Below are 15334 nucleotides of genomic sequence, written 5' to 3'. Positions count from 1 at the left end.
TAGACAAGCATTTCATTATTTAAGTTACAACATTGCTTATAGTAGTATTTTCATGTTCGGTGTTTTTTAATATTGAGCTAAAATGCTGCTTATGTGCTAGAGCTGATCACCGCTTCCTCGTTAAAGTGAAAAAAAAAAAAGAGACCAGGTGAAAAAGAGAGTAAATATATTTATGTGTCCCCAGTTCTTGAATGAAAAGTGCATATGTAATTTTATGCAGGTGATGGTCGAGGCCAGGCAGACAACTCCATGTCTGTGACCATGGAAGTGAACGGCATCATCTACCACGGAGTCCTATACCCCCAGTCGCACAGAAACAGGCTCTCCTAGGTTGCACACTTGCTTGCAGCAATGCTGGACTCTTCCGGAGGCAGCCTGTCAAACAAAACATTTACAAATGAAATGTGAGTGCACCAAGGACAGAATACTGCTACATCCCCTGACGATGGCAATGCCGATCTCCACTGCAAGCCACCATGTTGTGTGCAGTTATCTCTTCTGCCTCAGTTCTGCCCTGTGCACACTGACAGCCCACTTGTTGGAATGTTTTGCATTGATTGTGTGTGTGTGTGTGTGTGTGTGTGTGTGTTTGCATGTATATGGTTGTCAAAATGCACTCTCTCATGATTGCAGTGCATTCCTTCATCTTTTTCTTCTTTTTCCAACTCAATGTACACTAAATATTCACTCTTGTTTATAGTCTGGTACAACTTTAGAAGTCAGCGGCACTTCCACCTCAAAAGCAGATGCACACAAGCCTGCACCAATGAACGCACAGTCTAGACTGACGTCATAAGCCAGACAATCTGTGACCCCACAGTCAGAGAACATCACCGAGTACAGGAGCGGGACTATTTGTTCGGTCGCAAAGGCAATGAGCTGGTGCACTTCGGCCACCCGGGCAGGGCCTCTCCTGCGTTCTTAAGTTGTGTCCGACTATAGCTTTCTTTATGTGCAACTTGTTTTCATCATTATTTTTTATTAGCTAATGCGCTCTTCACACTGCTTCCGACTAGTATCCAGCATGTCTTCTCTGTTGTGTCTGTGAGTCTTTTCCTCCACTGTGGTTGAAGAAATTCATACATTGTTGCTGCCGGCCTCCCTCTTTCATTTTTTTCATGCATTTGTACAGCGACCTGCATTTAAAAAAGAAATCTAACCATTTTATAAGGAAACACATTACTTATCACTGCTTCATTGTCCCTCAGGTTTTCCAAGATAGACAAAATAAAATGTATTTGGCCTTCATTGTTCAACAATAAGACACTTTGAATAGTTTTTAGCCTACTTTATCCAAACATTTAGTTAATGACACGTGACAATGGACATCTATGCTGCAGATGGCTTCTACTATTGAATGGAAGGCTTAAAATAAACATTAAAATTTTTTCTTAATTAAGCAAGCATGCAACCTTAACAGTTACTTTGTTCAATCATTTGAACATAGAAGTTGTTTGATGACTATTTCAAATCTGGGAAGAAAGCACAGGTCCTGTTATGTTGCTTCAGTAAAAAAAAATTCCTCTCTTAACTTTCTTATGTAGTCCTGTTGAAGTTTTGGAAAATTGCGATACCACGAGATTCTTTTTAATGCCTTCAATAAGCCTTCTTTTCCTCTGCGATGTTCTGTGTCACTTATTAAGCTGCTAAGGAAGGCTATTGCTGCCCTGATAAAGACTTGTGCTCTTATTGAAGCGTTGGCTCCAGTGCCATTACCTGTTCAATGATTTCTCATCATTTTTAAGCTAAGATCGATAAAGCAGTAATGGTGTAACACTGATGGTGAATTCCATTGGCAGATTTGGAGCACTTCCGGTAGCAGTTTTCCTGCTCCATTCGGAGCAAGTGTGTTCCATTGGCGGATTGAGAGTGCTCCCTGTATGTTTCATTGGCAGATCTGGAGCAGCTCCTGCGCCAGATTCACTCTACGGAGCAGCTCTCTCTACTCCGTTAAAAGCGGCGGATTCGACCGAAAGTCGCAAGTTCCATGCACCTGTGCAGAGCATGTCGTACTGCGTGCACGATGAAATGCGCTGTCCGATCGCGCCCGTGAAGGCGAAAACTGGCAAAAGCTGCGCGAACTCTGAGGAAAAAAGCCCCTGAAACTTTGTAAAATAGCGACACTTTCCTCCTCCGCTCACGTTCCTCCTCGTTCTCCTCTCCTTCGCACTCTCTTTTCAAGCATGGCGCCACCTACCTTGCTCCTGCGTAGCAGACGACGCTTCGCAAAGAGAGCGCGCGTTTGCCAGGCGGCGCGCTTTAAGCATTCGCACTAGTCGTCTAGCTCTTGGTATCCTTTTTTTTAAAATTATATGTTGTTCAGAAGATCTTAGGACACGTTTGTAAAAGACATGTGTGATGTTGAACGTTAATGTCCTGCTTTATATGAAGCCTTCTGAAACCTTTACATTGTACACGTCGTCCTCATGAGGTGAATTCGCCGCGCATACCAATGACAGCACTGAGGCTGCCAGTACGCACTAGAGGTAGCCGTTCCAAAGTATCTGTTAGGTAAATATAGTTAACGCCGCTATACGTGCCTGTATTATGTAGCACAGTACACTGCAATACAAAAGGGCATATTTGAGGCATTTCTTTCTCACAAAGCAATATCCAGCATCTGGCTCACTTGTTATCTTTTTTTTTTTTTCCACCAAATCTCTGCACTCGCTATTTCCTGTTAACTGTTTAGCAACCTCACAAAAAGGGCGTGCTATAGGGCGTATTCCTGTCCCGAAACAATAACCATCAATCTTGCGTGTCTTTCCTTGCATTATCGCCGGGCGCGCGGTACTTCCAGGTCACGAATGGCGTGCGTGTTATTAAAAAGCATCCCTGATAGGAAAGTGGCGAGCGCCGAGTTTTCAAGAAAGGAAGCGCAAACATAGCCAGAGGACGGTTAATGGTGAGGGGCAAGAAGACTCCACAAAGGGTGCGGACAGTTTTTAGAGTGTAAGAAATACATGGACAATGGGTGTTGGTGGTAATATGCTAGTTAAAGAGTGGCGACTATTATTTGTTTACAAAATGACTGTCAGTACAAGCCGCAGCTCGGAGCATCATTGAAAGAAGAATGCGTCAGAAGGCGTACATCATTTCCAGTCGATACATTTAGACAGCGTTAGTTGATTCATTAAGAGATCAGATGAACCAACCATAGTGCGCAAGTGCGCCTCGTAGACGTACTTGTCATACGAACTGCTCAATGAACGAGCAAGCGAATGAATAAACTAGCCTGCCACCGTAAACGTTTCCTTCTAAAGAGTTCCACTCGCGGATAATAATATCATCTGGTGTTTTACGTCCCCATACCATGATATGATTATGAGAGACGCCGTAGTGGAGGGCTCTGGAAATTTTGACCTTCTGATGTTCTTTAACGAGCGTTGACATCGCACGGCACACTGGCCTCAAGCTATTCGTCTCCATCAAAATGTGACCTCCGCGGTCGGTCGCGACCTTCGGGTCAGCAGCCGAGCACCATAACCTCTGCTCCACCGCGGCGGAAAGCCACTCGCGGATATAAACCTCCACACTAAATGGCCCGTAAACCTTTGCGCTAAATAACATGTATACGTGAGGTTCCTAAACGATGAATGCACCCTGCGACTCGGTTTGGCATGCACGCTTTGCCTACCTACCTTCTTTCCAGGAAAAAAAAAAAAACCCGAGCACGCAACAAAAACAGAGAGTACCACTCCTAATGTGAGCTTTCGCACTGCAGCTTTGTTTCTTCAAAAGAATTGCGCCGAATCTCTGAAGTTTCGCAGTCATATTTTCGATCGTCAGTCGGCGTGCCTCCGTAGTCGGCTTGCCATGCTAGGCGCAGAAACCAATACCGCAAACTCAAACCAGTAGGCGCATCACGTCAAGCAGAAAACCAAACCACATATTCCTGAAAAAAAAAAAAACACTTAGTACAAACCCCGCAGAAGCAGTAATAAAACGTGTGAGGAATAGCAACGTACTGCACAATTAACTGAGACGTGTCTACAGCGTTATAGCACGCAGCGATTTGTGCGAACCTCGACGAGTACTTAAAGTGGGAGGACAGCAACTTACTTCGCATAGTCGCGTCGAAAACGTTGGCCGAAAGTTCTATCTTCCGATTCGGCGTAACCAAGCCTTCCTTCGCAACTCGTTGCACTTCCCGGACGGTATCATGACCAGCTTTTTTTTGCCTTCACTTGATTTGTTTTGGCATCCGAAAGCACAGCAGAAGCCCATGGAAACCAACCGTGACGTTGGTCTTCTGTGCAAGGTATCTCGGAGCACAACGCACGCGGAATGGAAAGTGCGTATCCATAAAACACATGCGCTGAGAACCAGCAAGCCTGTGCTTCGACAGCAATGATGGCAATCGCGAGCGACTGTAAACAAATGAACGCTCCGAGCGGTCCCACGTGATGGCATTTGGCCAATGCCGACACAGTGTCAGCCTCGGAGAGGGCAGAGGAGGAAGAAAAGAGAGGAGGCGCACTTTTATGCACGTATGTCGCTACTTTACGAAGTTTCAGGGACTTTAGTGAGGAATGCTGGGCACTTGTGAAGCAGATGTGTGCTAGCACCCCCTACGGTTTGCTCTGGCGAGGGCGCTTGTGTTCCATTGGCAGATTTCCTTCGGTTGCTCTCTGCCGGAGTGGAGTGCTCCAGCGTAGAGTTCGTCGGCCACTCCGAATCCACCAATGAATTACTGTTCCAACAAAAACATTAAGTGACGAAATGAAAAGCATGTTGTTTTTGCGTCTAGCAACCTTGTCAAATTCTGGATGGTTCTTTTGGCTCTAATCTAATTGCCCCTTTGCATGGAGGGAGTAATTTAGTCAAAACCGGCTATATCGAATCAAAAGTGGATTTCAAAAAGTGCAATATATTAACTTCTTTCATGCTCTGACCTTTGTGAGAGAAATTAGACCCAGTTCATATGCTGCCAGGGGCAGCGCCAGCAGAGGTATGGGGGGGCAGTAGCCCCCCACAATTATATCCCCCCCCCCCCCCCTCCAGTCACAAAATCCTGGCGCTGCCCTATATACAAGTAGTTTTTCCAACTGTTAGTAATCTTCTTTACATTACGCAACTATACTGCTGTGAAGCTTACTAAAGCAAAGTCATTGTTATGGAGTGCAAATAGGCCCTTCCTTCTTGACCTATCCATATTTTTAGACATACACATTGCAATTTTTACTTCTCCCCAACACGTGACTTTCTTAATTAAGTGCATCATCTGACTGCATCTGTCGAAACAGCGTTGTTTTGTCACCAAGAACAAAACTACAAAATGAAGATATTTCTTTTTCACGATCCTTCCTCGACTGGGCAGGTTTCAGCGGAAGTGATTCGCCATATTCGCCGTTCCAGGTTTCAATTTCAGACCAGGACAAATTTTAGTTTTTCTTTTATTTGAAGCTTTCTTTTCGAGAAAATAGTATGGCTTTTTCTATTGCTTCGTGCAGCAAAATGGATAGATGGCATCCTTTTTTTCTTTCGTGAATGTTTCTACCTCGAAGGCTTTCTCAGAAGTGATTTGACAGCACTTTTAAAATTTTGTGCATTTGTTTGTGTACATTACTTTATTTTCTTTCAAATATCTGTGGCTGCAAATGTACATTTGTCTGGTGACCTTACAGCTGGCTGCATCCAGTACCTCACACACACTGACTTCTGACTTTGCGCAGTCGACGTCCGTTAATTTGACCCTGAAGGAATGGATGAAATACAGCAGACTCAGTATAATTTAAACTCGATTGATACTCCCTGTTATTACTTTTGGTTATCATACTTGCAGTTAACTATTAGAACTAACAGACAAGAAGGCCAAGGAAAGTAGCTCAGTGGTAGAGCATCCACCGTAGCTCAGGTGGTAGAGCATCGGACACATTATTCGAAGGTTGCAGGTTCGGTCCCTGCCGGCAGCAAGTTATCTTTTCATTCACTTTACTTTCTTCACATTTACGTCATAATTAGTACATGTAACATCTCCTTACTTTCCTTGGCTTTCTTATCTGTTAGTTCTGATTAATCTTGTGTCTAGCAAGGAAAAACGAGCCCTTAAAATTCCCCTTCTTTCGTTGCAGCTAACTAAAAATATATCAAATTTATGGCTGACCTGCTATGTTTACAATAGATTTAAAAGCTGCTTAAATCAAACTTCATCATTCGATTAATTCTGTTGATTCATACTTTTTGCTTATCTATACCAGAATTATTAACTGTCTGTCTTTCCTTATAGCTGAACATTTTTACTCAAAGATTTTCAAAGCAGCTTGAAATAATGTTTATTGCCTGCCTGCACTTGTCAAAGCATCCAAAAGCACAAGCAAAAAAAAGAAAAAGAGGGAAAAAAAATAAATAACCGTGACAGTGGTGATGCAATTGATGATTGGCTATCTTTGCTTTTCCTGATTAGTTGCACTGAGTCATATTTAGGCTTGCATCAGATTATTTGAACTTCTGACAATTCAAACAATATTCTGGGCTCCTCAAGTTTGAATTATCAAGAGTCTGTTGTAGGTGAAATTGTCTGGTGGGTAGAAATAAGCAAAAGGCAGAAAAAACAGCAATATACACAGCTGACTCATATGGCAGTACTTGACCTGACTGCAACATATCCCTGAATCAGACACGCACGTGCAGTTTATTAATTCAAAGTAGAATAACTTCAAGATGACGTTGGAGGATCAAAAATACATAGAAATTGAATGCACACTCAATTCTTTAGCAAGAAAAGCAATATATCTCTAATAATGGCACTAAGAAAAAGATAAACCAGTAAAAAGTGTGGTAAATGGTATTTTTAGTCAATGCATTCATTGAATATTGTGTTGCATGTCTAAACGGATTCAACTAGATTGCCCAGTAGAGCTGTACGCACTAAAATTGCACTTGCGAGCGATGTTTTGCTGCGGGTGTTGCTTACGGCACAATGAATTGGTTGTTTGAGCAGTTCTTCCTTCGCTCTAAAATTTTTATAAGGCACTTATTCAGCTGAATTATCAGAGTAAGTGGATCAGCATCACCATCAGCAGCAGCAGCAGCAGCTAATATATGTCCAGTGCAGGATGATAGCCTGTCCCAATGGCCTCCAATTACTCCAGTCTTGCGCAAGCTGATTCCATCTGATGTCTTTGATGCTAACATCCTAATTTCGTCGCACAAACTACTTCTCTGCCTTCCTTGACTGTACTTCCGACTCCCGAGTCCTTGGCAAGCATAGTGTCACTCTAATAGACTGCACTGGTTTGCTGTATACATTGCAATGTACCCACCACAATAGATTAGCATATGGTATTGCGCTGCTGAGCACGAGGTCGCGGGTTCAAATTACACCCACATTTCAGTGTCGATGAAATGAAACAATGCGTGTCTGCCATGTGTAGGGTGCAAGTTAAAGAACCCCATGTGGCCAAACTTGATGTGTTGTATCACACTATGGTGTGGTTTATAATTAGATTGTAAATTTAGCGCATAAGATCTCAAAATTTAGCCAGACAAGTTATTTATATCTACTACCTGGAGAAAACGCAAAATTGAGTATTTTTTGCCTATTTCCTCCTCCTGCTCGTACAATGTTGGTGCATTTGTTCATTTACTATCACTGAATAACTTTCCTTTCTGGGTAGTTAAAGCATTTTTTTGGTTGCTAACAACTTTATTTGTAAACATTATCGTTTTTTTTGTTTTCTGTAGATTTATGTTCCTTCATTCATTTTACAATCTTCTTATGGTCAACAGAAAGGTCAACATATTTGCTTTTGCTATCCTATTCCCACTTTATTTGCTAAAAGTGCTTCATTGGGCTTCCTTCGGTATGAGCGTTTTTTGGAATCCCAGCAGTGAAGTCCAGTCATCTTATGGAAATTTGTGTAGCTTTGTAGGAGCCCTCTGACATGCAAGATTTTTGGCCGGTTTAGGTTGTCAGCGAGAAGAATTTCTTCGTTCAGAACAGGGGCGGCACCAGTGGGGTGCGCAGGGGGGCAACTACCCCCCTAAAATTTCTGCCTGCTCCCCCTTTGCCCTCCCCCCCCCCCTCCCCAAGAGCAAACATACTCAAAACACAGTGCTTAAGTTCCCAGCCTCCTTGCCCTCCTGGAGGAACTCGCTCGTCGTGGGTGCCTTCCCAGGAAAAAGATCCTGGTGTCGCCCCTGGTTTGGGATGTTGAGCATAATGGATCTTTTACACTTTAGAAAACCACCTGTAGTGGTAGGCACCTACAACACAGCAGGGTATGGCATTGCTGGCACTGCCTCATGAGTACGGCCACGTGTGTTTTTTTCACGGTGAGCGTGCGGTTAGTTTCGTGAACTCTCGTGCTTCCTCTGTGCGCATATTCCTCTGTACACAGCCAGTGGAGTAGAATCGCGAGTTGGGCTAGTTGGTGGATGTTCATTGTGGAATAACTAACAGTGCAACAAGGTTAAAACACAGACAGAATGAAGAAAAGGACACAGCGCTGAATTCACAACTAAATTTATTTTTGAAAAAGAAAGAATATATATATAGATAACAATGAGGCACCAAACTCTGCACGTGCATTGCAATACAACATGAATCATGTCTTGTCTAACAGATAATTGTACTCTTCATCTAGAAGAGTGATTGATGGTTGACTTATGCAACTTCTGCTGAATCTTATAAAAAAGGCTTCACACGATTCGTGTGCTGCGCGTCAAACATGGCAAGCTGTGAACGAGAAATTCAAATGACTTGAAACCAACTTGCGGAATAGGCATCTGAAAATGGCTGCCAACGTGGCTAGTGTAATGCCTTACATTGTAAACGTTTATAGGGCTGCCTGCTTATGCTAGCCAGGCTGATGTAATGCATCGTGCGGCCTATTGTAAAGTTTTGCTTCGATTAACATAGGGCCAACTACATCTTTATATTCATTAATGCGTGCGCACGGGCCAAGCCAGTCTTCTCTGTATCGTTCAAATTTTAGTATATGTGACAAGCAATTTCAAGCACTTCTCCTTGATGCCCACAGTGTCGGCAATTGTGCAGAGCAGATTTACACCACCTCATTTGGAGTTTCTCAGCTTTCTCGCAAGGAAACAACTAACACCTGCCACGCGACGACGTAAGAACCTTAGGAAATGGGCTACAATCTAATGATGAAGCACAAAAGGCACTCGCTAATTATGCTAGTATAAGTGGCCTGTTTCGAGTGGTCCAGATGCCATCAACCATGTTGTGCGAGAGCGACTCTATTAGACATTTACCGAAGATGGATGCAGCTCAACGCATACGATGAATAACAGGAACTCGTACCAGTTTAACATGCTGATGCTGTTGGCCCAACAATCCCTTCCCCACCTAATCCCAAACTGCAGCCAAGAGCCGTTCTTTTCCATGAAATAAAGGTTCAGTTCTTTCATTCATTTATTAATATGTCCAACGCACGTGAACAAGGAACCATCTGTATCAACCACAGCAAAATGGCTGTGGCAGCTGTTGTCGCAGTTTTTGTGGCAGCTGTAGAACTGTTCAGGAATTGACGAAGCAGCCAAAGTGTGTGATTATGTGTTTCATACATTTTGTGCACTAATACTTGACTGGCATGATGCGCACTTGCTGGGACTGTAGTTGGCTATACTTCTTCGCAAGACGTCATTCCAACTTGGGATGCTGGCCATATCGATATTACACTGGGAAGTAATGGCTTTACTGTGTCATTGGTCCCATGTCCCTGACCATTGTGGTCAGTACTGTACCATCGTCCTTCATTTGCCCGCATATGGTGGCCGAAATCATCAGTGTTTTTCCACCCATTTCGTCCTGCCCAGTTGGTCTTGGAACAGCATTCCACTGTTCCTCCAAATGCATGCTTGGTCTCACATTGCGGAGGCTGGTGCTGCAAGTGCAGCTGACCCTCTATAAAAATGATGGCTTCACTCTTCCCATTATTCACAGCGTTCTAACTGGCCTCACGTATGTGGCCGGCACACCTGAGAAAGGTCCATTATTTCTCTATGCTGACGAGTCCATATGTAGACCATTCTCGTTTGTAAGCACGATCTTCCGTTTCGTTTTCTTTGTCTTTCTTTTCTTTTCTTTGCTTTTTCGATGTAAAAACTAATTTCCAGTAAAAACTAATGTAAAACTAATGTAAAAACTAATTTTCAGTCAGTTTCTGTACTTTCGTGTTGTGTGAAACCTTCCATGTAGATTGTGTGGCATTACGGACGATGTCTATCGCCATTGTTAGTTTCACTTCTTCAACATCGCATGTAGTCACATCTTCAGCTGGCACAACATGTTGTATGCCTCCAAAGATACAAGCATTTGCAATCATGTGGAATGAAAGGGGTGTTTTGACATCTAAGGATGCACATAGCCTGAACAAGCAAGATCACAGATGAAGGGATGCTAACTGGCATTGATATATGTACATACGAAATTCTTGCTCAGCAAGCTTATTTGAAGTCTTAATTGAAGCAGCCATATAGATTAAATAAACCTTTTCAAAGCTCTACGACTGAAATGGAATTTCCATGCTGTTCCCTTCATTCATGTTGTCATCAGTGGAAGCTGTTTTCATCCTAGATATATAGGAACTCACTTGGCTTTAGATCGTGTACATGCTGCTTGACATAAGAACTTAATGAGCGGAACAGTGGTGCTTGTTATTGAATTCCTTATATTTAGTGTTTAATGTTGGTTGATACATGGTGCCCTCTCTGTATATGGTATGGGCAGTGCAATCAAAGGTACCATGTAAGAATTTGTAAGAAAAACAAGGCTGCAATATCATTCAATCCTGTGAATTATGCCCTATACAGATGTCAGTTGGGGTAGCTTATGTTTGTAGTTGAAATTCGGCCCACATATTGTGAAGACATCAATTTTATTCTGAGAATGTACAGCTTGCATTTTGTACATTTTCTTTGCACAGCTTTGTAGCTTTTCTGTGCCTTGTTCAGTTAATTCATTTTGACATAACAGAAAGCAGTACTAAAAACAGAGCAGTTTTATGTGGCTAGCTCATCAGGGGCAATTATGTGAATACAAGTAGTGCTATTTCATAAATTTTTAATCAGGATTGCCGTGAATCACTCGAATAAACCAAGGCGAAAAGAATCACCGGAACGCTCAACCCACATCAATATAGGAATCTCAGGGATCTCTTCTGGTCTCGAAGAGGCGCATCTGTGTGCACACCATCTTTGTGTGAAAGTGTCTGAATGGTCTTCATCTGTGTTGTTCACTCGTTTTGTGAAACAATTCATGCTAGAAGGTGTGATTTACGCAATATGTTATGGCATTGCCCTTCTGGTGTGTAGCACTTCTTTCTCTCTCAACATACCGTGATAGCGTTGTTCAAAGCCAGCTTTTATATGTAGTCAGTTTTTTTTTTTCCTTTTCTTTTTTAGCTTGTTTCTGTAAAGCTCATTCACCCAAAGTATATAGCTTTCAAGTCTTGTTGTGTGGCTTTTTATAAAAGGTGGGTGTTCTTTGCGCTGGGAGGCATGGCTACTGAACTTTGGAGTAAATTTGGCACCATGAGATGGACAGGACAAGTGGTGACACTCCCCTCACAGGCAGTACTCTGATGAGGCATACTCCTTCCACTCTGAAAGCCATGGAACTCAATGACATTTCCATGGTCACCGCATTTCCGCTAGACTTTGGCCTTATCAGAGTGCTTTTGTGAACATTGTTTTCATAAGTGTGGTAAACGACACACTTTCCCTTCTGTTGCCTATAACATAAGTAGTTGTTTCTCCTGCCCTCCCATTTCAATGCTATTGCTACATTAGTTTTTGCTGCACTTTTTTACAAGCTTTGAAGCCTGCCTTCCTCATTTGTTTTTCTTCATTTATGTTGTGAAAGAGTGGAAAGAGATGACAGGTGTTGTTTATGATAATATTATTGTTTCTATTTAAATGCGAGTTGTTTTTATATGTTATGGAGAAGAAAACGAAGCGTAGCTTTATGTTGTTGCCCCCAGAGCATACATTGTGTGGTCACAACACCTGCTGGCCGGAAGTGGTGTGTGCACCATAGAACCAATCCGTCCATTCAGGAGGAAAGGCCTGACTAATGGGGCGGAAGTGTGTTGGCTGACGTCTTTCTAACTGTCGCAGTTCTTTTTATGCGACCTGTGTAAATAGTACTATATTACCGCTTGAGAGGGCCTCATTTGCCATGTGTGTTCGTGCATTCTTTTTTCCTTGCCTATCTTATGACAGAGCTGTTCTCTCAGGCTATGTTACATACTTTAAATTTTTTCTTTCATCAATCTTTAGCTGTATTTGCTGAAGTAACAAAGAGTGAATAAAAAGTTGTGCTGTTGTGTGCTAATATGTCATGGCGGCAACGATGTTCCAACCCACCGTTTATTTATAGTACAGTGTTTTTGGGAAGCTGGTTTCAGTAGTGCTCTTCTTGTTTCCTTGCATTGAATTTTTAGCCTTTATGCAATATGATGTGTATGTGGTGCCTCATTCTGGCAGAAGTGTACGTGTGCTTTTTGATTAGGAGATGCATGATGAAACTGTTAACAATCCCCAGTTTCCTTGTTTCTCAGGATCAAGCGTTGTACTTGTGCACTCCGACACAGTAATCAGAGCTTCTACATACTGGTCTGATCAAATAGGTAGTCTCTATACCTCTTTTCCTGTTTTTTTTTATTCAGTCAAAAGTGCAGTTTTGCATGGTCCAGTACAGTGCTGTGGATGTTGGTGCTGGGCAAGCCAAGAAAAATGCAAGGCAGGCCTCTTGTCGCACTTAGGTTTCTCTAGTGTGACATAAGGGCCATGTTAAATGAACAAAGCTTTGTCACTATTTAATATGGCACTTGTGTGCCTTTCTGTGTTTCTGTGGTATTTTGTGGCACCATTTAAAATAAATTTATTTTACTTATTTTATTTATTTCAACATACTGCAGCCTTGAAGGGCTATTGCAGGAGGGGAGGTAGCAAATATAAAATTTGCAAAATAACACAAGCTGCATTGAACATGAGGATCAATAGTTAGTAGTATGCAAAATGAATTCAGCAAGTGATAAATATCTAACATGGCCGGGCAAAGCATTCCATAGTTCAATAGGGTGGACAAAAAACTGTATTTATATGCATCAGTTCAGTGATGAAAAGGAGACATATTCAGCTCATGATGATGTTCGGTGGATTTCAGTTTAGTGGGTGTGAGGTAGTTGCTTAGTAGAGGAATTCATGGAGAGTGAATCAGAGTATAAAGAAACTTCAGGGATTCAACGTGATGACGAGAAGAGAGACTAGTAAGCTGAAGACTATGAAGATGAGAGCCAGGTGAACAATACCTGTCATAGCGACAATATATGAAGGATATGGCTTTCTTCTGGAAATATTCGATTTTTTTTTATGTCAGATATTTTGTGAGGGTTCCATCTGACAGAGCTGTACTCAAGTAATGGACTAACCAGAGTTTTATAAGTGAGGAGTCTTGTGTTACTTGGGGCCGAACATAGTGTATGTTGCAGGTATCCTAGCCATCTAAGCACACGGTTGCACATGAGTTTAATGTGATATGACCGAGACAGATTCTTAGCGAATACAAGACCTAGGTATTTATATTGAGACACATTTTCTAGAGGCAAACAATTAAACTAATAGATAAAAGAAGGGAGAGAACACTTGGTAAATGACATGGAAACAGTATGAATCCTTAACATGCTCCCATCTCAATTTTACCTAATGCTATTTACCTAATTTTACCTAATGCTACATTGTTCGGTCAAAAAAATAAAACAACGAAAACTGCAGGATAATTTTCAAAAGGCACAATATGCATGAGTATGACATTTTTAACAGCTATATATTACAAAAGGAGTACTAGTTCAGGACATGTATCATCCAGTCTATTACACATGCTAAGGCTACAAATGGAGATTATAAAAACATAAAGGGTGCTATCCCATAGTCAACAGGACACCACACTGATGGAGTCACACTAGCTAACAAAAAACCATTTTAATAGCAGAAATCAGTGATTATTAAGGTAACTGTTTTGTACACAATAACCTGCACCAAGCCCACAGTAATGGCTCAATCCCTATGGTGTTGCGCTGCTAAGGATGAACTGAATAGTTCGATCCCCAGCCGTCATGGCTGCAATGTGAAGGGGATAAAATGCAGATACCCACGTGCTTAGATTCAGGTAATCATATCGCGATTTTTGGATGTAATGTCTCGTAATTTCTTTTTACCCACATAGCAACCAATAGTACTTTGTAATGATAGAAATTCTCTGCATTTACGTGGCATTTGAGCTTACTTTAAAATTTTCATTCAATATTTTATTATTGAGTATTGACAACATTGACATTGTAAGCACTTGTAGACAGATACCTCTCAAACACTTCTGCTGAGTCGTTATTGGTGTAACAAAAAAAAAAAAAATTGGGGGTAAACTCTGCTTTGCAGGCTGGCAGCACCAACATGGCAGCCACTGTTTCTCACTTTATTCCTTCCTGTTTTCCTTTTTCCATTTTATTCATGCCTGAGGACCGCCTTTCAGCAAACTGTGCTATGTGTCTGATTTTAGCACGAATTATTTGATGGAATGAGCGCTTCTCAAATATGTTTTCTCATGATACCACCGTCTGCTATCATAATGTTATTAGCTTGTACAAATAAAGACTGAAAAACAATTTTTGAAGAGAGAAATCATTGTCTCGTGTGATCATGTTCTTTCACCACACTTTAGCTGGCCGATGCTTGCTACTTTCAAAGCTTGCAAGGCGCTTGAATGAGGCTGTGCAGCACTGGGTCCCTGGCCCCAGTGTCTGCACTATAGTCGGGTCATTAATGCAGGGGCGGCGCCAGCGGGGGCACGGGGAGCCGTGCCACCCCCCCCCCCCCTGAAACTCAAGAGCAAACAGTAGAAACATTCAATAGGTACCCCGCCTCCCTGCCTCCCTGCCTCCCTGATAGGATTCACTTTCACTAGTGTTACTGTATGTGGCTCCTTTAGGAGCCGGGGTTGCGCATAGGTCCGCCGTCTTGCAATCCAAATTTGTGCGGTGAAGCCATCCCTCGTTCATGCAGGGATCTACGGTCAAGTCTGGCCTCTCGTCAATTGTACTTATTGCCGCTTTTGGGATGCTTGCCTGCTCACAGTATATCGCATAAAAAAAAGTTGCATTAACGTACACTAAAAATAAATAATAAAAATAGGTGTTTTTTTTTCTCAAATAGTCAAGGTTTTCAGCATGTGCCCCCCCCCCCCCCCCCCCCGGAAAAAAATTCCTCGCTGCGGGCCTGATATACAGTAACTTTAGGATTCACTTGTCAGGAGTGCCCCCTACTAGCAAAATCCTGGCGCCGCCCCTGAATCAATGCCTTGAAATTTTGA

The 15334-nt window shown here is 42.3% G+C and overlaps 1 protein-coding gene across 1 annotated transcript in view; it reads left to right on the top strand.

Moving 5' to 3' along the window:
* Positions 1–14646, top strand: part of LOC119388182 (protein dead ringer homolog) — a 224276-nt gene extending 209630 nt beyond the window's left edge. The window contains exon 10 of the mRNA XM_037655837.2: positions 221–14646. Within this exon, the coding sequence (XP_037511765.1) occupies positions 221–330 (110 nt within the window). The 3' untranslated portion in view covers positions 331–14646. The remainder of the gene's footprint in view (positions 1–220) is intronic.
* The last annotated feature ends 688 nt before the right edge of the window (positions 14647–15334 follow it).

The sequence above is a fragment of the Rhipicephalus sanguineus genome, chromosome 3 (genome assembly GCF_013339695.2).
Source record: "Rhipicephalus sanguineus isolate Rsan-2018 chromosome 3, BIME_Rsan_1.4, whole genome shotgun sequence".
Classification (NCBI taxonomy): Eukaryota; Metazoa; Arthropoda; class Arachnida; order Ixodida; family Ixodidae; genus Rhipicephalus; species Rhipicephalus sanguineus.
This window is presented reverse-complemented; position numbering and strand designations above follow the sequence as displayed.